Source organism: Dunckerocampus dactyliophorus, chromosome 5, assembly GCF_027744805.1.
Source record: "Dunckerocampus dactyliophorus isolate RoL2022-P2 chromosome 5, RoL_Ddac_1.1, whole genome shotgun sequence".
NCBI classification, from domain to species: Eukaryota; Metazoa; Chordata; class Actinopteri; order Syngnathiformes; family Syngnathidae; genus Dunckerocampus; species Dunckerocampus dactyliophorus.
This window is the reverse complement of record NC_072823.1, coordinates 22,965,640-22,990,835: the sequence shown is the minus strand read 5'-3', so window position 1 is coordinate 22,990,835 and position 25,196 is coordinate 22,965,640. Positions and strand designations below refer to the sequence as shown.

The following is a 25,196-nucleotide window of genomic DNA, read 5'->3' as shown; positions in this document are numbered from 1 at the left end:
TTGACCTTTTTAATGAGTTCTTGTGTGCTTTCACCAGAACAGAAAGCGGTGGTATCATCGGCGAATAAGACCAATTTTAAGTTGTTTGTTACTTTACAAATGTCGTTAATGTACAAGTTAAACAGTTTTGGTCCCAGTATGGACCCCTGGGGTACTCCACACGTGGTATGTAAACTCCCAGATGTATATTCTCCTAGCTTTACAAATTGTTTCCTCTTTGCTAGGTAGCTTTTAACCCAATTTAAGACTGAACCTCTAATTCCGTACCTTTCTAAATTTGAAATTAAAATAGTGTGATTAATTGTATCGAAAGCTTTTGTCAGATCCATGAATACTGCTGCTGCGCATCTTCTGTTGTCTATGGCAGTAGTGATTTCCTCCGTGATTTCCATCAATGCCATAGAAGTTGAAATGTTGGCTCTGTAACCATATTGACTGCTTGCCAATAATTCATTCTTATTAATAAATTTGTCCAACCTATTATTAAATAGCTTCTCCACAATTTTCGAGAATTGTGGTAACAAGGAAACTGGTCAATAATTTGTAAATTGGTGTTTGTCTCCTTTTTTGAAAATTGGAACCACCTTGGCTGTTTTCATTTTGGTTGGAAATATTCCAGTCTGAAATGATAAGTTACTAATATATGTTAACGGGTCTGCGATCTCATTGATGACCCTTTTAATTGTTTCCATTTCGATTCCATGACAATCAGTTGATGTTTTTGCCTTAAAATGGTTAACAATGTCAGTGATCTCCTTTTTGGTTACAGCAGTGAGAAACATAGAATTAAGATTCCTATCAATAATATCATTCCCTTCATCAATTGTGTCTTGTTTTGGAATTTCTTCTTCCAGTTTTTGTCCAATATTTACAAAATATTCATTAAACATTTCAGCTACCGCATTCATGTCATTCCTGTAAGTGTTTCCAACCATGAAATAGGGAGGATAGTCTGCTTTCTTAAAGTTGTTCTTTATAATACTATTTAAGATGCCCCAAGTTGCTCTCATGTTATTTTTGTTCTTATTTAGTACATGACTATAATATTCCCTCTTACACACTCTCAAGATAGTTGTCAACTTGTTTTTGTAAGTCTTATACTTTTGTCTTATACTTTATGCATGATTTTAGCGTTTTGAAAATTTACTAAATCAGTGTATTTTAATATTTGTGATTTTTAAAAATAAGGGATTTGTATGTTCTCTATACGCGGCATTATGAATTATCCTCTGATCTTTTTTGCAGTATATTTAGCAAATGAAGATTGCTTTTATAGTACCCCATATCTCCACACAGTAAGTTAGGTATGGTAGGTAACAAATTTTGCTTTATTCAACACTGAAGTATTTCTCGCCACCTTATGTTGTATATTTTTGATGTGAGATTTCCAACTCATTTTTTTGTCTGTTATGATCCCCATAAATTTATTTTTGTTCATTCTTTCAATGTCCACTCTGTCTATCTGTATTTGGTCGTACATGTCCTTTCTGCTATTACCAAATAGCATTATATTAGTTTTATTTCAGTTCAAGGATATTCTGTTTTTATCAAACCATCTTTCTAATATGGCCATTTCATCCATGACCTTTTTAATTAGCTCTTGTGTGCTTCCCCTCAAACAAAAGGCAAAAGTAGTATCATCCACAAATAATACCAACTTTAAGTCTTTTGTCACTTTACAGATGTCATCGATATACAAATTGAACAGTTTTGGTCTCAATATTGACCCCTGGGGTACTCCACACATAATATTTAAATTTGCAGATGTGTATTCTCCTACCTTTACAAATTGCATCCTGTTTGCTAGGTAGCTTTAAACCCAATTCAAAACTAATCCTATGATTCCGTACCTTTCAAATTTTTTATTAGGATGTCGTGATTAATTGTATCGAAGTCTTTTGTGAGATCCATAAATACACTTTCTGCCTGATAGCTGCCTGATACCCGGATTATTTTAATATCGGTAGTGAAGCCTGAGTTTTTACAGTGGTGGATGTATACATGGCGGGTCAGAAGTGGTATCATGTCCATGAGGAAGGACGTTTTTCCTTCATTCATTCATTTATTTTCAATGACGCTTACTCCTCATTAGGGTCGGGCGGTATGCTGGAGCCTATTCCAGCTGACTTTGGGCAGGAGGTGGGGTACACCTTGGACTGGTCGCCAGCCAATCGCAGGGCACATATAGAGACGAACAACATTTCACACTCACATTCTTACCTATGGACAATTTAGAGTTTCCAATTAACCTAACATGTATTTTTTTGGAATGTGGGAGGAAGGAGTACCTGGCAAAAATCCATGAATGCACAGGGAGCCCATGCAAACTCCACACAGACATGTCCAACAGAGATTGCTAACATGCTGCCCACGAGGGCACAGTGCGCCGTTTTTTCCTTCATGACGCCATGAAAAGATGCACCTTCAACAGCAAGCGTTTGAGCGCCTTGTCTCAACAAACAAGTGAAGGAGACAATTGTTATTATAAAAGGAATAGCCAAGAAAAAAAATACAAGCAATATGGACCTCCAAATGCAAAATTGACATAAAGTTAAACGGAACACCAAACCAAACTACTAAATTCCATAATACATACAAACAATATGGAGCAAGACATAGACCCAGACACAAACTTCTTTTCTCATATCAGAAATGACAGCTGCTACTATAAAGATCAACAATATATGATTACTTTTATATTGGCAATAAGTTGCCAATCATTCACATTAATAGCAGAAGTATGTAAGCAAATTATAATAATATCAGACAATACCTGAGTCTATATAACCCTTTCAAATAATCACAATTTCACAAACTTGTCAACTAATGTCAACAAGCGCATGGACTTTGAGCTGGAAGGCTATGACATGAACTGCGTCAATAGGAACAACAAAAGTGGAGGAGGAGTGACCGTGTATGTGGATAAAATTCTGAACTATAAAGTGGTAAAGAACATGTCATTTGCTATTGATAACATTCTAGAATGCATAACTATTGAAACCAGTAAAGACAAAAGTAAAAATGTACTAATAAGTTGTATACACGGAACACCTAAGTCTAGCATTGAAATATTTGAGGATTGGATCAGAGCAACATTCACAGACTTGAGCCAAAAAATAAAGCCAAATCTTTGTATGTGGAGATTTCAATGACCTTTGACCTTCTGAATTCAAATAAGCAACACAGAATAGATAACTTTATAGATACGATGCACAGTTTGAGTCTTTATCCTGAAATCACCAGGCCAAGTAGAATTACAGATCAGGGTTATAAATGAGATTGCACAACCGCTAACGTACCTTAGTAACCTATCGCAGGTAAATTCCCAAACAAAATGAAAATAGCTAAAGTACAGCAGTTCCAATTTTTAAAAATGGAAACAAACATCAATTCACAAACTACCCGCAGTGTTCTTATTGCCACAATTTTCCAAAATCATTGAAAAGCTATTTAATAACAGGTTGGACAATTTTTTAAATAAAAATGTGTTACTCGCGGAAAGCCAATGCGGTTACAGAACTAACATGTCAACTTCCGTGGCACTAATTGAAATTACAACGGAAATTACCAACGCTATCGATCACAGAAACTGTGCAGCTGCAGTATTTATGGATTTAACAAAAGCCTTCGACACAATTAATCCATCCATCCATCCATTTTCTATATCGCTTATCCTCTTTAGGGTCGCGGGGGCATGCTGGAGCCTACCCCAGCTGACTTTGGGCGACAGGCGGGGTACACCCTGGACTGGTCGCCAGCCAATCGCCGGGCACATATAGACAAACAACCAATCATGATATCCTAATCACAAAACTAGAAAGGTATGGAATCAGAGGTTAGTCTTGAACTGGGTTAAAAGCTACTTAGCAGACAGGAGGCAATATGTGAAGCTAGGAGAATATACATCCGCGAGGTTAAATATATCATGTGGCGTACCCCAGGGGTCAATCCTAGGACCAAAATTATTCAATCTATAAATATAAATGACATCTGTAAAGTCCCAAAAGACCTAAAGCTAGTATTATTTGCAGACGATACAACCGCATTATGTTCTGGAGACAGCACACCAGAGCTAGAAAAAAAAAATCACAGATTTGATAAAAACAGACTATCCCTGAATTTAAGTAAAACTAAAGTAATGCTATTTAGTAAGTGTAAAAAGGAAGTGTCTGAGCAAATACAATTTGATGGTGTAGACATTGACAGGGTGAACGCAAATACATTTGTCAGGGTTATAATAGCTGAGAAGATGAACTGGAAATCTCACATTTAAAATTTACAACATAAAGTGGCAAGAAACACCTCAATACTGAATAAAGCAAAATTTGGTTTAGACCAAAAAGCACAACATATGCTCTACTGTACACTGATGTTACCATATCTAACTTACTGTGTGGAGTTAAGGGGTAATAATTACAAAAGTGCACTTCACTCACTACCTGTGCTACAAAAAAGGTCACTTAGGATAATCCATAATGCTTCTTACAGAGAACACACAAACAAATTTATTTATAAAATTACAATTATTAAAATTTGCAGATCTAGTAAACTTTATGCATAAAGCAAACAATAACCTTCTACCCAAAAACGTAAAACAAGAGAAATATGATCTTAGGGGAAAATTTAACCTAAAACACTTATATGCAGGGACAACACTAAAAACTTTCAGTATTTCTGTATGTGGAATCAAGTTGTGGAACGGATTGAGTAAGGAACTCAAACAATGCACTAAAATGAGTGATTTTAAGAAAAAGTACAAGCAGTACAAAATACAAAGAAGAAGAGACCTGAACTACTGTGTACATACTGTACAATACAATATCTAACCACTACTACACTGACTACTAACTCTTCATTCTGGGGAGTACATGGTCTGTACTCACTCGTTATCAACCTACAATTCTGTCAACCATTTTATCAGTTATTATCATTAAGTCTGTAGCTTCCTTTTTGTAAGTATAAACTTTGACCATTATTGCACTATATTGTCATGTAGCCTTACAAAGTACACTTGGAAGAACAAGAGGTGAATAAATGTATTGCAACTGATGTGAAACTGATGAGGGGTAGGATTAAATAAGCCTTGCTTCTTCCTACTCCTTTTTGGACATGCAAAATTGTGAATTGTACTATGTGATGTGCTACTGTTTGACTCATATGCATGTTCAGGATGAATTAAAACCATGAACCATGAACCATGATAATAACAAGCCTAGTAGTGCTGTGCAACTTTTATCTGCAGTCCGCAGTGCCTTCTACTGGTCAACATTATTATTATTTTTTCCCCTTTTTTCCCCCTCTACTGGTCAACATTCAAACTGGACGCCAACCTGTCTATAGAGGCCACCTGTCTATAGCGGCCACTTTAGCAGACTCCCTCTAGTGGCCGCTATAGACAAGTTTGACTGTATATACATGTTTTGTTTTTTTTCTTTTTTTTGTCTTCTTACTGTTATTTATGATGTACTATTATTCTGAATACCATAGGAAACATGACATGGAACGCAAGAAGTGAATAATATGTACTGTACAAGACGTGGAATAGATGGGGGGTAGGACTAAATAAGCTTTGCTTCTTCCTACTCCTTTTGGACATGTGGAACTGTGAACGAATGATTCATGAGATGTATTCCATTGTAACCTTCATGTTCAAATAAACTAAACCAAACCAAACCAAAAAAACTAAATATATATAGAATAGAAAATCCTTCTCACGATTCATTCATCCACACAACAGAGTCAATCAAGTATGAGCATTATTATCTTTGTCAAGACAATGGATGGAATGAAGTATCCAGTGAGATGCAGTCATAACAATTTATCATTTGTGGACGAAAATGAACAATATTTTTTCTTTTAAGTATATGTAGCTGCACCTTCACCAAAGGCCTCACAATGCACTTGCATCAGTTGTGCACTGATGCAAAAACGGCTCTTTAGAACCTTTTTTCTTTTAATCGTGTAACCCGATCTGAGAGAAATACAGGAAATCACTGAACATCCCAACAGGAGCAGTTTGCCGCTAACATGGCAACATGGCTAATGTCGTTAGACTGCAAGTGATGTCCACAGTGGACACAAAAAAAAAAACACTTGATGAGGTACAACAACTGTAGACATTTTTTCTCGTAATACACATGAATCAATACTGTTTTATATTTGCACAAACTTGGATATGTGCACGGCTCAGATCAAGGGTACTTTTGTTGTCTTCAACTTCACTTGAGTAGTATTTGAAATAGTTGTTCTAACAATGTGTACTATCCCTATCACTCTGACGTTTATAGAGTGAGGAAGCTTACCAAACCATAAATTAAGCCTGTTCATGTTTTTATTTTGCGCTAGCACGGCTATGTTGTTTAAAAGTGTCTCTATTCGGACATTGAAATGTTACATGTAAAGCATGTCTACTTTTGTTGTGAAATTAACAATATTTTCTCTGATAATTTTGTCATGATTTCTACTTAGAATTAAAGAATGATGTCTGAAATTGGTTTCTAATGTGTTTTATTCAAATATTCTCAGTGTAAAAAAAATAACTGTCGTGTAATCATTAGTGAAAAGTACATTACCTTCGTGTCCGGCTGCCGAGGAAAATTTTGAGAGAACATAATTCCATGGAAAAACAAACCCCATGATGATTAAAATGGTATATATTCATGGAATAATTACTCAACTCTGCATCTAAAATGATTTTTTGTGTATAAAAGAGTAAAATAAGATTATTTGAACAAAAGTCTAACACACCCAAATTTCGTGTCCGACCCGTTATGTACGTAAACTTCGAGCTCACAGCGTAAATTGCGTATTGCTAGTAAATATTGAATTAGAAAATAAAAAGTGCCTTCTTGGGCCAAACAAAACTTGTATCCTTCCGCCGGTTATTCGCCAAATACGCGTTCAGCAGGGGAATGTGTCGTTGTGTCCGCCATTTTGTGTCAGCGTTATGTACGTTCAGTCACGATTTCGGAGAAGCAGCACTTTGAAATAATTTTTTTCGTCGGTTGAGTTCCAAATTTTGTGTTTATCGAGCAGTGTAACTCGTTTTGACAGCTGTTGTTTTTACCTCTCGAGCTCTGGTATGTTGGGTGTATGTTTTGCAATGTTTGAAGTTTGTGTTGATAACATTACCAAGGTCTATCCACGAGTTTGAAATTTTACCAAAATGTAACACTTGGGTACCCTTGATCTGAGCTATGCACATATACTTTAGAGTAGTCATTGTACAGCTAATAGATTTACTATCCACTAAAAATGAGTCAACACAGCCATTATTGTTAGATATATTAATCTTTCCGTCAATGAACCACATCTCAGCAGCACTCATGCAGCCATAGACCACAACGCTACCACCAGTAGTGTTATGAGTAGTATTTTGATTTAATTGAGCCCCACTACTGTAAACGGTGTAAGAAAGAAATGGTAAGAAATGGTTGTCCTGCCTGCTTCTCACAATCAAATGTGTTATTTTCTCAGCCTCTCTCCACCATGTCTTCACCGTGTCTTGATCTCTTTGACTTCACCTACTGAGGACAAGTTGATGCTATCTCTGTCATACACCTGCATGCTCAGCCATTTTCAGGTCACCGCGCCATGGAGGTGAGCATTCAACTAGTAAGCAGGTTGCAACAACACACTGTCAGATGGCTGTTGCAGCAACTTGACTTTTTGAGATTTCTCTAAACTGACACAGATTAGCTTTAATGTTAAGCTGCAGGCCACCAACGGGATGGGGCGGGGGTTCTCTGCTGTACGTGTGGAGGTCGTGAACTCCTCAAATGAAATCCCTTTAAATGTAGAGGACACCCCGGTTAACTTTGACCCATTCTTGGGTGTTTTAGGCACATAATCCATTTGGAGATTGAGTCAGCCACGGGCGCGAGCCTGGAAACTATCCTTGAGCCTCCATTGGTCAGGAATGGAGGCTTGTTAGCTCGACTTCTGAAGGGATGTGGTCTTGCTGACACACTGAAAGGATTGGGTGAAAGGTCATGCGATGACTGAAATGGGTTAATCTATCAGTGAAGAGAGATTTGTCGAGAGTTGTGATATTTGGGTGCGGATATTTGTACTCAGGTTGATGGAAAACTTGTCTCAGGAATCAGGAGTGCCTTGGTTTATTTGTGTCCTGGTTAAAGAACAAAATCCAGATACTGTTGATACTGTTTCTAGCCCTGACTGCGATCAGGGTGTCAATAGACGTATGGTCCGAGTTGTAAGCAATTTTCATATTAAAATAAAGTATCACTTGTTCTGTTTCTGCTTATAGAGGAAAAACTTGCAAGAAAACATTCTGGTATATTTCATGGGGGGCACTGTTTACTGAAATCGTAATTGCAACATTCACATTAAAAATTAGTTACTTATTATTTTTTATATGCACTTTGTATGAGTAAATACATTTTAGTTTAAAAATTTCATTAGAGTTTTAAGTCTAAGGTTTTGCAAAAACTATTTTCACATTTTTACATGTGCGTTTCAAATTTTCTGTGTGATTAAATTGTCGTTTATTTAGTTTTTCTGTGCATACACATAAAGTAAGAGAAAAATGCTAATGTGCACTATTGTGCATTCTTTTTATTACAATTTACGAAGGTGAGGCTCTTTCTGTGTTTTTTTTTTCACAGCTCACAGCAGGACGTGATGTAATTACGACGTATATTTGACGTAACTTGAGCTCATGGATGGACCCTGCTTCAAACTCTGGGTGAGACTCAACCCTGTGTTCTTCAAAGCATTGTGAGTTCGCACAAAAGTGACACTCTTCACCTTCCGTGGAAATATGCTGTAAAACAATACTTCTCCAAAGTGCAATGATTAGAAAAACTAGATCAGTACAAAATCAGATTGTACTGTGTACCACGGACACGACACCATAGTTTTGGTTTTGGATCAGTGTCACTTTCCTTATTGTCTGAATTTTGATGAAAAACTGGAGAAATAACCAGAAAATACTCGAACGTTCACATTGTGTGTCAATGCAGAAATCAGCTCATTTGCATATAGTCTTACTCAAGTCAATTTGAGTTATTGTGTGCGAACTCCACTGTTTACGTTAACGTGGTGGAACATTTTGTCGGAGTTTCGTCAAAGTACGTGTTTTGGATGCAGCAAAATGCGTTTGTCAATGAGGTATACTTGGGAAATCACAGCAGCTGAAACGTTAAGTTCAGCCGTTTTGTATTATTTATTTTGTCGCCTTTTGCATGTCACAAAATGGCGATGCGCAAACGGGCTGAAATTGGCATCAAATTGTGTTTTATACACAAAAGACCCGAAGAAAGTATTTGAGACTGTTTCCCCTATTTATTCAGTGTGTTTGCAATATATTTTTGTATGGTTGTAGCTTCAAAACACTGTAACCTGTGCTTCGTGCTCCTCGAAGTGACGGCGCCCTCTATGGTATCCCTTTCAGCAGAACCACCCATATTCAAGTTCAAGCCTTTTGGGTCATGGTGCTCCTGGTCTTGCTTTATGACTTAAAGCAGTCACCTTAGACATAGAATTGACTCTTTTGGTACCAAATCCTTGAAGAAAATCCTCGGGTAAATGGACTAGAACTCACCTGACTCGCAGGTTCTTTTCTGCGCCTGATTGGTGATCTCGACCGGACGAAGGGCCTGGATGACAGATTGATGACTGCTCTCTTTGTTTGGAAACACACTTGTACCTTTTTGGACTATCACCTTGTTGCTTTGGAGTTCAGTTATTAGTTTTAAGGTATAGGGACCTTGGGGCACACACATGGACTACTAGTGTACGTCTCTTTCTGACAATAGACTGTGAGAGACGGCAGCGAGTTTAAGAGAAACAATTTTTATGAGGAAGTGGTCTTTCTCAAGGGCGGCACAGACAGTGTTGGCAGAAGGCAAGTCGAGGAGTTCTTAAAAGCGCAAACAGATGTTCTCTTGAAGTTTGTTTGTCTTCATGCACAGTTTCACTTTGTGGCTTTGACACACTTCAGGCTGGTTGTCACATGAGTAAGAATGTGACGGCAAAATTCTAAAGAGTCACCTGAGACTGTGTGGAGTCCACTAATTAGTCCTAAATGGTGTAGATTGTCATTTTCAACAACTGAGGACCAATTTAGACTTAGTGGGCAATGTGGACGATTAAAAGTTGTGTATGTTTATACAAAGAAAATGTTGGGTGCTTGTCATGACAGCGCCTAGTGACGTTTTAACCCCCGCAGAGAGCGTGAAGGTGCACTACTTTACAAGGAGGACTTAGAGATTAGAACACTTTCTATTTTCTACAAGAAACAAACTCATTGCCCCCGCGTTGGCCAGCCAGGGATCATCTGTTCCTGGCCTCCTGTCGCCATGCTTGATCCCTGATTGGCACGCTGGTCACGCTGCACTTACTAACTTTGATCAGGAAACAAGGCAATGACAACACTGGAGTCTTTGTTGTACTTGATCAAGGCCTGTGAGGACCACCCCTTTTGTTTGACCTATGTTTGCAAACATGTAAAGAAACAAAACGAGCATGCATTTTCAATTTGGTTAACACAACGCAAGCGCACATGGAGGTCTACAGCGTATCAGGTACGTGCATCGCATGCTCATGAAGATTCTTCACTCTAGTTTGACCTCAGCTAACTCCTCTATTAAGTGAAATTATCATTCTAAACATGGCGCTGAAAAACATGAAGATATCAAAGCTGTGCGCCAACGTGCTCTCACATGCACCACTACTGTGGAATACTGGCATTCCCAGCTTAAGGCGCTAATCATTTACAAAACAACAGAGTCTTCTTCTGGCCTCGCAGGGAAGATTTAGCATTAGCCTGCATGCCTCTGCATTGTTGTGTCTATAACCTAGTTGTGTGCCATGAGGGCCACCAAAGCCTTCTCTGCTGCCCTAAACACTATTAGAAGCACTGACCTACATTTACAACTTAAATTGTAGTGGGGGTTTTTCCATGAAATTGTATTAATTTATTCTTAACAATCAATTAGAGTATGTTCATTTTGCACTGTGTCTCTTGGCTGCACTGGTTTGAGTATGTATATGTGAGATGTGTTTGTACCAATCAGATTTCAGCTTCTATGTGTTGTCATGCCTATCTAATCTGCCCAGAGACTTGCTGGCCCATGTCGCTTAAACACTATTAGTAATAGGGCTGTTTCTTTAAAGGAAAACTGCACATTTTTTGGAATTTTGCCCATCATCCACAATAATTATGTGAGACATGAACACAAGTCTTGTTCTTTTCTGTGCGTTCTAAAGCTCTAAAAAGAGATAAGTACACATTATGGCACACGCCTATGGAACCTATAAAGACCTCCAACAAGATTTTATGGTTTTATAACCATGCTTTGACCATGTGGTAACGGGCACATTCACGAAAACATGTAATACTTACAGTATTTTGTCGCATTTTGGTCCTTTTAAGCATTACCGGAACTTCCTTCCTGGGCGCATTGATTTCACACAGCAACCTCGAAACGAATGCCTACACCGAGTGTTACCTTTTCCAAACAAAAGCACAGCAGCAGTGGCGGCAGCTCCAATATGTAGCGTTACATTTCGGTAGTGGCCTGAGGCGTTGCGAGCGAGGCGCTGACGTGTTTTGAGCGAGTGTGTGGTGAAGCTAGTCTCTAGCTGGCTTGTAGTACGTGGCTTGGTGTGGCGAGGTGTCACTACGCCAGTAACGTAGTTCCTCGGCGTAACAGTGTTAATAATAAAAATAACAATGTTGCAGTAGCTTTGTTAATACGCAGGTCCCATTACAGTATGTAAATAGAGCACTGTTAGCTGTGTTTATATCTTTAGAACACACAGAAAAGAAAACGTGTGGAGAGTGCTGTTTTCCTTGAAGCAATCACTTTTCAAATTTGCCTAGCTAGCTGGCGTACAATAACTTCAGCTTTTTCCATCCTCTGATTGGTTGATCAGAGCAAAACGGTTACGCCCACAATGGTTGAATGAGATCATGTTTTTAGATAAATATTGATTTTGCTCCAGATGATGTTGTAGTGTACAGGTGTAGTTGTCTGAAGCCTTTACATACGCTGCCAATTACCGGTGCATGTTACTAATACTCGAAAGTTACTAGCAGAAATAAATGTCATACTTTGGTAAGTGGCCGGACACAGTGACACCTGTATCCCAATCCCAGTCATGGTGAATGACAACATACTGCAATACATATTATTATTATGATTATTATTATCATTTCTTAGCAATACTGGCCCTCACACTGTCTGGCGAGAAAAATTCTGTCCGGTTCAGCCCCCAATAAAGTCCAGGGTACCAAATGTATTACCCGCCACTGGTCGAAGCTATTACACTACTGTATGGACCGGTACCTTCAAGGTGCAGTAGGACTTCAGCGGTGGTACGAACTGGACTATACCTCGAATGCTGGACAAAAAAAGTTCAAAGCATCATGCTTCACCTTTTTTTACACTTCTATGACAGTTAATGTTAAAATATGAGGTGCATCTGCAACGCGAATCACAGTTTTTTTTTATGTCTTAACATTAGCAGGGCTTCGTGCACTCACTTCACTTCGTGAATGTCCGTAATGTTCAAATGTGCTGGTAATGCAAGCCGGTCACAAATACCATAATGGACACCTTGTCCGCCATGTTTGGAAATACGGTTTTGCTGTTTCTTTGAATGGATTAAAGAATTTTGTTTTACGATCGCGTGTTCCACCACTGCACACTCTGTCCCTGCCTCCCCCAAGGCTTTACAATGATTCAGTTAACACCAAATGCTGAAGAAACACGGTATTAAGTCTTTTTAACCACCATTGGAAGGCTCCAGTGGATGGGGGTTGGCTCAGTGGAATCAAACCTGCAGCAGGTGCATGCATAAACGATATGCAAAGATAGGTGCAAAGATTTGAAATATGTCAGTATTTGTGTGAGTGCTTTGTCCAAAAAAAATACTTAGCAGCAACAGCAGATGGACTGGAGTTCACGTTTTTACCCTGAGAAAAGTGGTCGTGAAGCTGTCAAAGCATTACGCTGCAACGATGTGATAGATCACAAGCAGCCTCATTGCCAAACTCAGAGGCCCTCATTTCACAGCAGGACAGCTGCGACTCAACTGCACCGCTCACTTACGGCAACACATTGGACAACTGCACAAAATAGACAGTGGCTATCCGTCTCGGAGAGAAACTGGCGGATGGATCAGTTCCAGATGTGCTATGGCATTACAGGTCACAGCCTTGAAGGTCAGCTGGCAGCTGAACGAGAGGATGTGTCAATAAGAGCGTTTTTCGAAGTCTAACATTGTGGGCCTCCTCACCCTATTTACTGCTAAGACACATCAAATGTACTCATGTGACTAAATAGCAGTAAGTAATTTGTACATTGTTGCTGGATGCATGTGTGCATCACATGCATCCTTGCTTGTTTACGATGCAGTGACATGCTTACACAATAGTTGTTTGTGAAAAGAGGTAAAAGAAAAGATCATTCATGTGATTTAGCAGCAGTGAACATGATCACATTAGCGACCTTTTAAAATTCACATCAAGTTAATCAGTGAACATCAAATCCATGGCGAATGCATTGGAATAGTCCACAACGAAGATGTATTCCTCAGGGGAGGATTCGTACATTTGTGCTAGCGTGTCTTCCTATTTATTTGAACACAACCCATAGGGGGCGCCACTACTGTCATTTAAACTGCTGGGTTGCATGTGACGTCACATCCGGTTGCAGCTGCCACCGGCTCAAGCAGATGGGTAGGGCCCTATGTTTTCTCTTTTTACATTTTACAGTTATTTTTACCAGCACAGCGTGTGTGCTTTGTGGGTTAGTGACTAAAATGCACGTTAATTAAATGCAAAAATCCTTATATTTATTGATGCAATGGACAATTTTGCCCAGTAATTCCGAAACGGATGTAGCCTGGCTAACTTTTCTAATGGGATGTCAGCCTGTGCACACATAAAATCTTCAACAAACGATCTTAAAGGTCTAAAATCTTCAACAATGCGTGTATTTGTGATGACGGTCGTCACCGATGCAATTCCAACTGAATATGTAAGATATTATGACACTCTTATTTTGTTCACACAGCTAGACGACATGGGGCAAACGGCGCTCTTATTTTGAAGGCCGGACGTTTGTTCTGCGTGTGTTGAGAATGTCTGTACGGCGAGCTGGGTGCAAAAGTAAACGTGATTCTCGTCTTTTTTCACTCAGAACCTGCACGTCGTCATCGGGCATCGGAAAGAGCTCCTTACATTAAAGCGGTAAAACAACGCGGTGAAAATATACTCATCCAGCCCACACACAACCGCACTCGCATGCTAAACTAAGCTAACCCCGCTAGCTTCCATTCACGCTCCGTAAGAGGAGGTTCCGCCAAACGTTTATCGCCATTTCAACGTGTTTAGTCCGGGAGGAGGCGCTTTAGTGCTTGTAATGAGATTCCGCCACATTGAGCGGTCCGCCGAGTAAATACTTCCCCACACTAAAGTTCCTTCTCCTCACGATGACAGCATTTCATTCACATTATCTCAATTTCCGCATTTAATAGTAAATTCTGTTTTTATTGGCCAATTCCACGATTCCTTCCGCGATTCCGATTCCGAACGTGGAAACAATAGGGCCCTAGATGGGGGGCAAATAAGTGTATTTGTAGCTAGACGTCATGTTAAGTCAGAGTGAAAATGCCGCTGTTCTCACATGTGGAAATCATTCAAATATGGATTTTGGGAAAAGTGATTACGAAGATAGTCCATCATTGAGGGAAAAAAGTTCAAGAAACAACCAAAAAACCCAGCGAAAGGTGGCTGCTGAACTTGTCTCTCTCGTCCAACCAAAAGTAAAAAATTGTTAGAACTCAAAAATTCTCCTGAAAATGGGAAATTCAGAAAGAATTGCCTCGCAACAGAATACAATAGCTTGTCATTTCCTCATATTGCTTCATCTAAATACGTTTCCGATTAGCCAATAAACACCAGAAATATACGGACAAAATTACAACACCTGCTCTGCACAAAAATTTGACAGCAAAGTAACATATAAAAGAGGGGGGGAAAGGTTTGCACTCATTAAGACTAGACTATGAGAACACACACCTTCACCTACTAGCTTGTCTGGCTATGTTACAAGCACTATTTTACATTCATTATTTGACGTTCACTACGTCTGACGCGGAAGGTAAGCTTTCACTGCTGTTTGATCGCCTGCTGTTTGACTGTTTCATGCTTTTATGCAACTCACCATGCACACTCACGCAGTTGGATCAAATACTTTCAACGACGTGCACGTTATTTGTTTGAATCTGCCAAACACTGCACATATACAGTATACGAGTGTGTATGTGGTCATATTCATTGTTTGCCCCCCCCCCCCAGACAATCAGCACTAGCGGCGCGGACTGCTTCTAGGTCACGTGGTTGCACCCCAACAATTAGGGTGTCCTCATTTTGTCAAATCGCTGTGTGTATTTTATTGTAAGCCAACTCTTCCGCTCCTGAAGCGCTTCACGCAAAAAAATGTGAAAATGTGTCAAAACATGCACCCCTACTGTGTTTCCTGTGCTATTATTTTTTATGACAAATACACCACATGGTGGTGCTGTTAATTAAACCCTAAAATGGGACTGACTTGAAATTACTCACAGAGCTCCACAAAACACCCTCGATGGCTTTAGGGTCTTTAGCCTGATCACCATGAAACTTGGGACACGTCTTCAGGGGCCTGACAAGCACATGCGGGTAAAATCTGAGCAAGATTGGTTGAAAAATCTTTGATCGTGGTCCATAAATCCTCGATCATTTGTTAATGATTACAAAACTTTGAGGACATCTGTAGCACACGTATGCTAGCATGTCTTAAAACACACTATGAACACAACCCGTAGGGGGCGCCATGAATACCAGTTACTGTCAACACCATGGGGGGTCCGACTGTTGTGTATGTTTGTGTGTGCAAAGCACCTTGACATGACTTCTCTTGTAAGTCACATGACTCGTGGATGACGAGACCTCCTGCCCTGACAGACTTTCTCCAAGGCGTCACGTTCAGAACATTGTGATCCAGAGCAGCTCTTGACTTAATGAGCACCTGTCTGTACTATTTGGTGGCTCAGATTGGCGTAATCCCATTTGGTCGGACCATTTGACCTCCTCTTGCTGTTGCTGTGTTACTGTGGACACACACATGGATCTATGGGGGGGGTGTACAATACTTGTAATACTCGACATGCTGAGCTCTTACACTTGAGCTCTATCAAATATTTCTATTGGATTAATGGATTAATCAGGGGGAAAAAAAACATTTAAATAAGACGTGAAAAATTCATTATCGAAAGTGTGCAATAAAATGCGATTAAAAAGAAAGCAGTTTTTTTCCAGAATAACAATGCTGCAGTAGTCCCTCATTTATCACGGTTAATTGGTTCCAGACCCGAGTGTGATAAGTAACAAAGTAGGATTCCTTATAGAAGACCTTCTAAATACGGTTTTGAACATTATTAGAGCCTTCTTGACAAAAACAATAATCACGCGTTCCTCACACAGTAATCCATCGTTTATCGCGGTTCATTGGTTCCACATCCGTCTAACTTGTCAATATTTGAACCGCAATATAGCGAGGGATTACTCTAGTAGACATAATGACAGGAAATAAGACATATTACACTCACAGGACCCTGCCTCTCACCCGAAGTCAGTTGGGATAGGCTCCAGCATACCCGCGACATAGGATAAGGATAAACGGCATAGGAAGATGGATGGATGGACTCACAGGTTAGCATTGGGAGAGTCCCTCGTTGTGTCTGGACAGCGTACTTCCTGCGATGGCTGTTGTCTCATCAATGTAATGTAAAGACGGCTGAATGACACCACGTTAGTGTGGCTGTGAATTAGTCAGCTTTTTTATTTCAAAACAACGTCTTACCAGCAGGTGCCAAAAAAGCCAGCATGAACACTTCAACTTCCTAGTTCTCTTCTTCTACAACTTATTCCCTAAAAGCTAGCTACTGCCTTCCACGGCCCACAAACTAAACAGCAGTTCAGAACTACACAATACACTCATTGATACACCAACACAGAATACTGCATATCTTTCAATGGGTTTAAATGCCTGATATTTGTTACATAATTCATTCAGTCCAAGAATATGTCAACAAAACAGCACTCATTTATTAATGTATTTATTTTTGAAAGCCCGTGATAGAGCGAAGCCAGTCTTTCGGCAGGCAAGGGGAAAAGTGACCACCTGAACACAACTTCCTGTTTGACTTCAGTCAGCAAAGCAGTTGGCCCGAAGAGGCTCCCTCTGAAATCCACCATACTGCAGGAAGTAGCAGCTTTCTAACACAATTAAAGACATTCAAACGATCCATTCATCATGTCCACTTATCAAATGTGAACCACTATCACCCCCTAGAAAGTCGACAAAAAGTACGCCGTGATCATCTTCACGGGACGACATGAAAATCGACAAGCGTGACATTTAATATTCGCGGAAAAAATATCACAAAAATGCCCCAAAATGCCCCCCAAGTCTTACCTTTTCTTCTGTAACTCCTGGTCAATTTGGACACTATGAATAAACTTGGCAGGATGAATCAAAAAGTGACTGTAAATCCACATGAGTGTCCTTAATGGTTGATCCAAATACAGTTGTCCCTTGTTTATTGAGGTTAATTGGTTCCATATCCACCTGCAATAAGTGAATTTCCGCTAAGTATGATTCAGGATTAATATACATCATATTTTTATAGTTACAGCATACAAAACCTGTTTATGACTTTCGGAATACGGGTTTCGACATTATTAGAGCCCTGTAGACATGAAATAACACCCCAATAGTCACGTTTACACTCCTATTATTCTTTGGAGTGGGGAAGAAGGAAAAAGAAGCTAAAAACGTACCACCTCCACCCACACAGAATGAGAGGAGAACCGTTTTTTCATTGGATCTCAGCCGTAGCACGTCAGCTCAGGTCTGCTGGCTCGGTAGCCGGTCTCCATGCAGTGTGAAAGGTCATGTAAGCCAGCATGATGTCTCATAACATTACAGATGCGTAGTGACCACAAAACTACATATAACTTGTCTTTCAATATTTTTGACTAATATGAGGCTATAGTCAACCACAAAGCTCATTTTTTAATTGTTTTTGAAAAAGCGTGCTATAACAATGGAGCGATATTCGAACCGCAGTATACCGAGAGAGGACTGTAAAAAAAATGTAAAATAAATAAATAAATAAATAAAAAGTGTTCCTGTTGCAAAGAATCCCTAACTGTGAGTCGTCTGGCTCCCCCTGGTGGAATACAATGGCGTTCTAACGCATGACGAGCTAGCATACGCCATGATGCTTCAGTCACGCTGCCCCCCTGTGGGGGAGAAAATGAAATTTCCATTTTAAGCTATTTGACAGACAGGAGGCAAAAGGTTTCACCATTATCAACATTTATTGGCCTACATTAGTACATATTTATTACCTTATAGTACAAAAATGCAAAAGAACATATAGAAATTCTTAAATCAGTGCACTTCTATACAGCGACAAAATGAAGGCTATAAATCAACACAGTCGTAACGAAAAGGTTATTCAGTTGATCTCTGCGTGTAGGTTACAATTAGTGACGAGGTAGTAAAATGTTTACCTTGGAAGAACACGGCGGCTCAGAGACGCCTGGCAGGAATAAATAAAGTGACTCGTCAGCAAGTCGGGACAGCACTAAGGGAACACCCCGGTCGGTGCCTCGGGGCATTAATGTTATTTTCTTTTACTTCCACTGACACTTCTACACACTCATACAATTCCTAGGAAGCAAGTAGCGTCCTACGGTAAGCAAGACACGGTCAGTCAACGTGGAGTCACTCCTCGGGAAGACAAATAGTTGATGTTGATAGTTGATGAACAATGTTTTTAAAAAGTGAAAAGAGAAAAATAATTCTCCCTTCCAACAAATTATGTTTGTAATAAAATAAAATAACATGAAATCTAAGTTGGTTATAAACTATACATTTTTAATGTTTAAATAAGAGTGTAGGGAATATATTACTATATTGCCAAAACCATAAATCCGTTATTATAAAGTTAATTATACAATCATTTAATCAGTGCTTGGATATTTTGGAAAAGAAAATTATAATATAGAAAAAATCGGAATATGCTCAAGTTCTTTTTCTATTATTTAAAGGTGTTAAAAGCTAGCTAGTTAGCTGCGGATCACTGATCATTTCAATAATTGTCTATTCATCATATTATTTACGGCACTGTCTCTTTAAATTTGACATGCTAACTGGTTTGCTGCTTTCTGCACTGGAGGAAACAAGTGTCCTGATTGTGAGTCCAAGGTACAGGACGGTGCGCACGTTAAAATGTGCGCGCGATACACAAGTCAACAGGCTCAGGTGGTGAGTGAGTGAGCGTCCCCCATTTGGTGGGTCTTGTAGGATGGGAGGAAGGGCAGGTACTGGAAGAAGCGGGACTTTTTCCACAGGAAGTTGCAGAAGGGAATGTCATAGCATGACAAGTCACACGTGAGCTGGCTGCCCTTGTGCGCCGTGTGTTGCCACTTCCTCAGGCCTCGCTCCTCGTCCGTGCCTGGAAGGAAACGATCATGAGTTATGAAGGACGGGGGGAGTGATACACAAGTTGTCCCTCAAGTGTGGACACATAGGCGGAAATGCATGGATTGTACAATTACAAAAAAAATGTATCTATGTTTTATTTGTAAAAAAATATATGTATATATATATATATATTTTTTTTTATATATAAAATATATAAAATTCATTTTTAATCAATTATTCATACATTTCTTCAATTAATCTATAATTAATGAATAACCAAATTAAACATTTTATGTGTACTAAATATATTTGATGTTTATCATATATATCCAGACTTTAGCGGCACCCTGTGTAGGAATAATAGTGCATGCACGCTGGAGTGGCCAAACCTGGAATGGTGTTGTCAAGGATGAAGCCGAAAAAGCCTCCGATGAACATGTGGGTTGTGAAGAGCACAACGATCACCTGGTCCAGCTCTTTGATTCCTTCAGCACACACACGCACACACACAAGACAATGAATGTGTTACCTTATGGGAACTCGTAAAGCAGGAATGTGGCAAGTGTAAATCACGCTGGGAGATATTCTTCTACTGTGGGGGTATAGGAGGGGGTGGGGGGGAGAAATAAGTACGGGTAAATGCTGAGTGTCAAGATGTCAGCCAAGCACACATGGTCCACTTCACCTGGCTAAAGGTCGCTTGAATGACGGGCAACGCGGACGCAGCGTGAACCGCGTCTTCTTCATCATCGCAACATTTGGACCAAGTGCAAACAGATCGAAACAAGGAACGCTCATGAACGCGATGAGGTTCTGGAAGAAGCGTACGATGACCTGGACAATGTCCGCATGCACAATGTCAACGCTGACGTAAACGTGCGTTCTTTTCACCGCAGCAGTTCTTCCACCGTCAAGCACGCTGCAAAAAGCGATGACATGTTGAATATCTTAGTGTTGACCTACTATGTTACACCCATTGGCTTATCTAAAACAAAGATATTGGTCTTAAAATAAGGAAAAAATGAGACTTGACTTGTTTCAAGCGCCTTGGCGAGCCCTTGAAACCCTCAACGTGTGGCACAGTGAGCCTGGCCGTGACGCATGTGCACGTAGTTGGAGTGGGCGCTGTAGGAGAGTGGAATAATACTGTGGGAGGGACAAGACCAATAAAAACTTGTGGTGTCTCAGAATCGTCGACTATTTGATGATTCGATTTGGAGGAGTCTGATTCGACTGGCAACCTCGCTGTCGAATCGGAAAGAAATCTCGTCATCAATTGCACCATTGTGACTACATGGGGGGTGTCCACGGCTGCTGCTGAGCATACATTTTTACAAAGAATGTCTTTGTTTTTGTTATAAATAGCCCGTTTTGATGCAAAAACAGCATATTGTGTGCTAATAAAGAAGTAAAAATGCAGTGTGTGTTAACAGAAGATCACGCTTTAATGAAATCACCCGCTTCAGGGGCACAATCCAAAGGAGCTGAGGTGAGCGCTAGCTTTGAATGCTAGGAGGAACGTCAACATCGACGGACTTCGGAATGTGGAAGTATTTTGAAAAGGTTAAAGATGACTCCAAAAAGTCAAGTGCAACTCGTGCCAGCAGCTCCTTACATCCGGTATCACATGACATCGACCAACAGCGTATCATTTAAAACAAGTAAGGATGTTGCGCCAGTGAATTTGAATGCAGGAAATGAGAGTTTTGACAAGTTGTTGTTTTCCAAGCATGTTGTTTCTATTCTATGTGCACTTTTCTGACGTCTGCCGACAGCGACCGTGTTTTCGTGTTTTTGTTTGTCTTGCTTTCTGTGTCACTAAATAAATGAAGGCACTGTTGTTGCACACCTACCATGCTAACTCGTTTATCGGACTTCTTTTTTGAGGTGGAAAACGAAGCAAATGAGATCAGTTTATTTGTCGGGATCTCTGCTCTTTAAAAAAAGTAAACAAAAATACATTTAAATAATATTGGACCATGGAGAAAATCTAACAAATCAGATTTGACGATGATCATCGTTAGTCAGAGACAGCTTAATAAAAACCATGAAAACAAAACATATGTTTAGAAACACTAATGGATTTTCTATGTCACTTTTTTCCCCCATGTTACAAACAGGACAGAGCCACCCGTGAGTGCTTTTAAATGTGGAGGTCCCCAAAGCAGCACACGCTGCTCGTTGAGAAGAGCAATACGTGCTTTTATGTCAGAATCACCAAAAGTCACCGTTAAGACAAAAAAAGTCACAAGATTTGTCACTTTTTGGAAAAAGAGTATCTAGAGCAGTGATTCTGGTGGGTCACGACAAGCAAGGTTTTCAGCGGGTCGCAGGGTCCAATGACCCGATGTCCATGAACACACCTGGCGGTGGTGCTGTTCGCGTGCTACGCCACCACGAGGCATACCACCGCGTGGCATAAACCGAAAGCTCACTTAGTGTTGCATGGGAAAATGATGCCCACAATGAAGACTACAAGGTATAATGTGCCCAATTTAATGCCCAATGACCCATGCAGGGTGGTGGTCTACAGAAGAAATGGTCCTCCTATTGCGATTAAACTTATTAAACCTACCGAGTGTTGAACAGCAACTAGACTCGCTTGATTTTTAATTTCTTCTTTTACTTCCCATCCAGATCCATGTGTAAATCCTCTGATTCAACCCCCCAGGTATGTACTGAAAACCTCAACAGTCATTTTTTTCATAATTTTTGAATTTGTGGCAAAGCATGCTGTTGCTGAACTGATCATGAAACTTGTTTTGTGCTGGCACCCCGTGTTATTTTGCACTGCTGCAAACTCAAACTGCACTTTAATGTCTAATCATTAAAGGGGCTGTTTGCAACTGGCGATAAGTGACACTGCCAAGGCTCCTGCGCGTGTGTCCTGCATGTTACCTGGGGCGGAGCAGGAAGAGGGTGGGATATAATGATTGCAACACCTTCAAAAGCGCCTCTGCCAGGCATGTAACCGTTGCAAAGTCTTTTTCCATTTAAAATGTAAAGAAAATAAATGCAATTTATGAAATAGTATGCTGTATTTGAGAAGTTTACGTTAAAACATTTCCTCAATTTGGGTCACCGCTTGTCACTGAAGCGTGATGTTGGGTCCCGCAGCCAATCTGGTTGAGGACCACTGATCAAGAGGGGTCTGAGTACCCGCTAAGTTGGCAACACTAATCCCTCCTGCGATATCTTATTCTCTGACAGACCAGGTGCATGTGTGGTGTGTTACGAAGCAGAGTTACGATACAGACTGCCACCTACTGTACAGACTTGTAACAACAAGATACAGTCACAGTCCCACTATAATGTGTTGAAAAATCTACTGTATTTATGAAATACATGAGTGTATGGGGAGCACTGCTTCCCTCATTTTTATGACTGAAGCAATGCTGTCCAATGTCTCCATGGATGTTGTTTTGCACACGTGTCGGAACCAAGGGAGACATCAGTTTGCATGTCAGTTTGTGAAATGTGTCCACTCTGTCATATCAGCTGACCACTGTTGTGCTCCAATTCCCTGAATCAGCAGCAGCCTTTTATGTGGCGTGCTTTCGCATCAGCACGGAGCACGGCTGAAAATGTGGACATCTGATGGCCTGCTTGTCAGAGCTGGCCTTTGGCAGCAGGGTGCCCTGTGAAGCATCAAATCGAATCAAGGATGGCAAATAAGGCAAATGTTGTTAGCCATCTCGTTCAAAGAGCACACACACACGCAGTCAAAAGTTCAGGACAGCCACTAAGTCTAAAGATGTCAGCGTGTGTTTGCAAGGAGCAGCGGCGAGCTGTCTTATTGTGGCGGCGGGGTGAGCAGGCCAGCCAGGAGTTGTTTATCTGAGCCGGGCAGATTACAGCCAGTGCTATGGGGGCCAGCCAAGAGGATTGGGAGCTAAGCTGCCTAGACCTGAGACAACCAGACAAGCCCTCATGCCCAAAGTTGAACTCCGGATTAGTACTTTCCTGGGAGACACTGGCATCACATGACTTCTGGGATCAAGGACTTATGTCTGCAGTGAAGAGCTGCTTCATCTCGAGGAGTGCTCTTCTGGACGATGGATGGCTGGTGGAAACTTTTGAGTCATCCGCTAATAACGCCTATTCAGTCTCTGATTAAAGTCATTCATTGACCGCGCTCATCCAACAACACTGCAGCAAGGTTCCTTTCTGATGCTTTTACAGGTATGGCATGGACACCTTAGCATGTGTAACAAGACACATCAAGGAACTTTACATGTTTACAATTGCACAATTCAACATGCCCAAAAAGGAGGCGGAAGAAGCAGATCTTACGCAGTGACGGAAGAAAGAAAAGAAACAAGGAAAAAAGGTGTCGTTAGAATAAAAGGTAAAATGCAAAATAAAATGAAAAAACAATGAAATGGAAAAAGAAAAGCGTGTGTAGCGATAAAGAAAAAAAATACAGTTATTTATAATAATAGCAATAAATATATAAAAATAAATACATAAAAGAAATTGTTACATAAATAATATGTGTAAATAACTGTTTAAAAAGTTTGAATTAGTGATTCATAGAAAATGAAATAAGTTAAAGTAGACAATGAACAAGGAAAGAATACATAAGTAGAGCCGCAACGACTAATCAATGACTCGATGATTAATCAATTATCCAATTAATCAACAACTATTTTGGTATTGAATTCATTGTTTCTTGAACCACAAATGTAAATATCCTCTGATTTCAGCCTGTCAAATGTAAATATTTTTAAATTTCCTGAGTCATTCATGAAAGCAGACCTACAGTATTATTTTTGGGTTTTAGGAAAAACAAGACGTTGGAAAACAGTGACTAACATGTTTGCCTCTTTTCTGATACGTTCCGGACCAAACCACGAGCTGTTTGTGTTTGGTTCATTTTGATGTGGCTTTCTTTTAAGCACGATATCAAAAACAAACATCTTTCAAATGGATATTGACTGGATTTGCGCTGTTCTCTTGTATCTACTTGTAGACACGGAGGACTGTCTCACTCATCACTGCCGTGTGTGTCAGCGCTCCTTAGCGGGGCTGCAGTCCCGCCCCCCTCCGTGCTCCGTGCTAGATCTGACAACATTCCAAACCCTCTTGGCGGCATATTCTCTCAAAAGTGACTGGTGACAAATCTAGCTTCTTTTTCTGATGCTGTTGGAGAGTTTCTGGTATTTGGGAGCATAAAAGCGTAGTAAAGTCCTCGCTGCACACTGTGTAGTGGAGATCCACGCATCCTCGAGGCGCGATGCCACCGGGGTGGATCTCAGTCCTCATTACAAGATAGAAGGCGGAGGCTGGAGGCGAGTCCGGATGTAATTATTACGCTGTCTAGACTTTGAGAGATGCTAGCTGAGATAAAATATTTAAATTATTTTATTTTGATGAAGGAATGGCCAATGTTTAAAATAACAAACTAAGAATCAAGTTTGGTAGTTCTAAACGTAAAAAAAACAGTGTTTTTATTCTCTTTTTTGTCTCTCCTATGAGGTTCTGCTTTCTAAAAAAGAAATATTTTCATATGTTGTTCTTTTGTGCTTTTGGTTTTAGCTGAGGATTTGAGCATAGCTAGAGGTTTGTTATAAAGAAGATTGATGATTAGATTTTACTTTTGCTATACACCAGTTCCCCAACTAACGAACACAATTGGTTCCAGACGACTGTTCTTAAGTCAAATTGTTCTTAAGTAGGGGAAAA

General features: G+C 40.1%; 1 protein-coding gene and 1 long non-coding RNA gene across 2 annotated transcripts in view; one reads left to right on the top strand and one right to left on the bottom strand.

Moving 5' to 3' along the window:
* Positions 1-10,508: 10,508 nt before the first annotated feature.
* On the top strand, positions 10,509-23,426 carry LOC129181749 (uncharacterized). The gene is made up of 3 exons (XR_008570490.1): positions 10,509-10,547; positions 22,149-22,182; positions 22,345-23,426. It is a non-coding gene; the product is annotated as an uncharacterized LOC129181749 (long non-coding RNA).
* si:dkey-106n21.1 (solute carrier family 23 member 1) overlaps positions 18,414-25,196 on the bottom strand; it is a 97,056-nt gene continuing 90,273 nt past the window's right edge. The window contains exons 11-12 of the mRNA XM_054777333.1: positions 19,901-19,996; positions 18,414-19,542 (exon numbers count right to left, since the gene is read on the bottom strand). Of these exons, the coding sequence (XP_054633308.1) occupies positions 19,346-19,542; positions 19,901-19,996 (293 nt within the window). The 3' untranslated portion in view covers positions 18,414-19,345. The remainder of the gene's footprint in view (positions 19,543-19,900; positions 19,997-25,196) is intronic.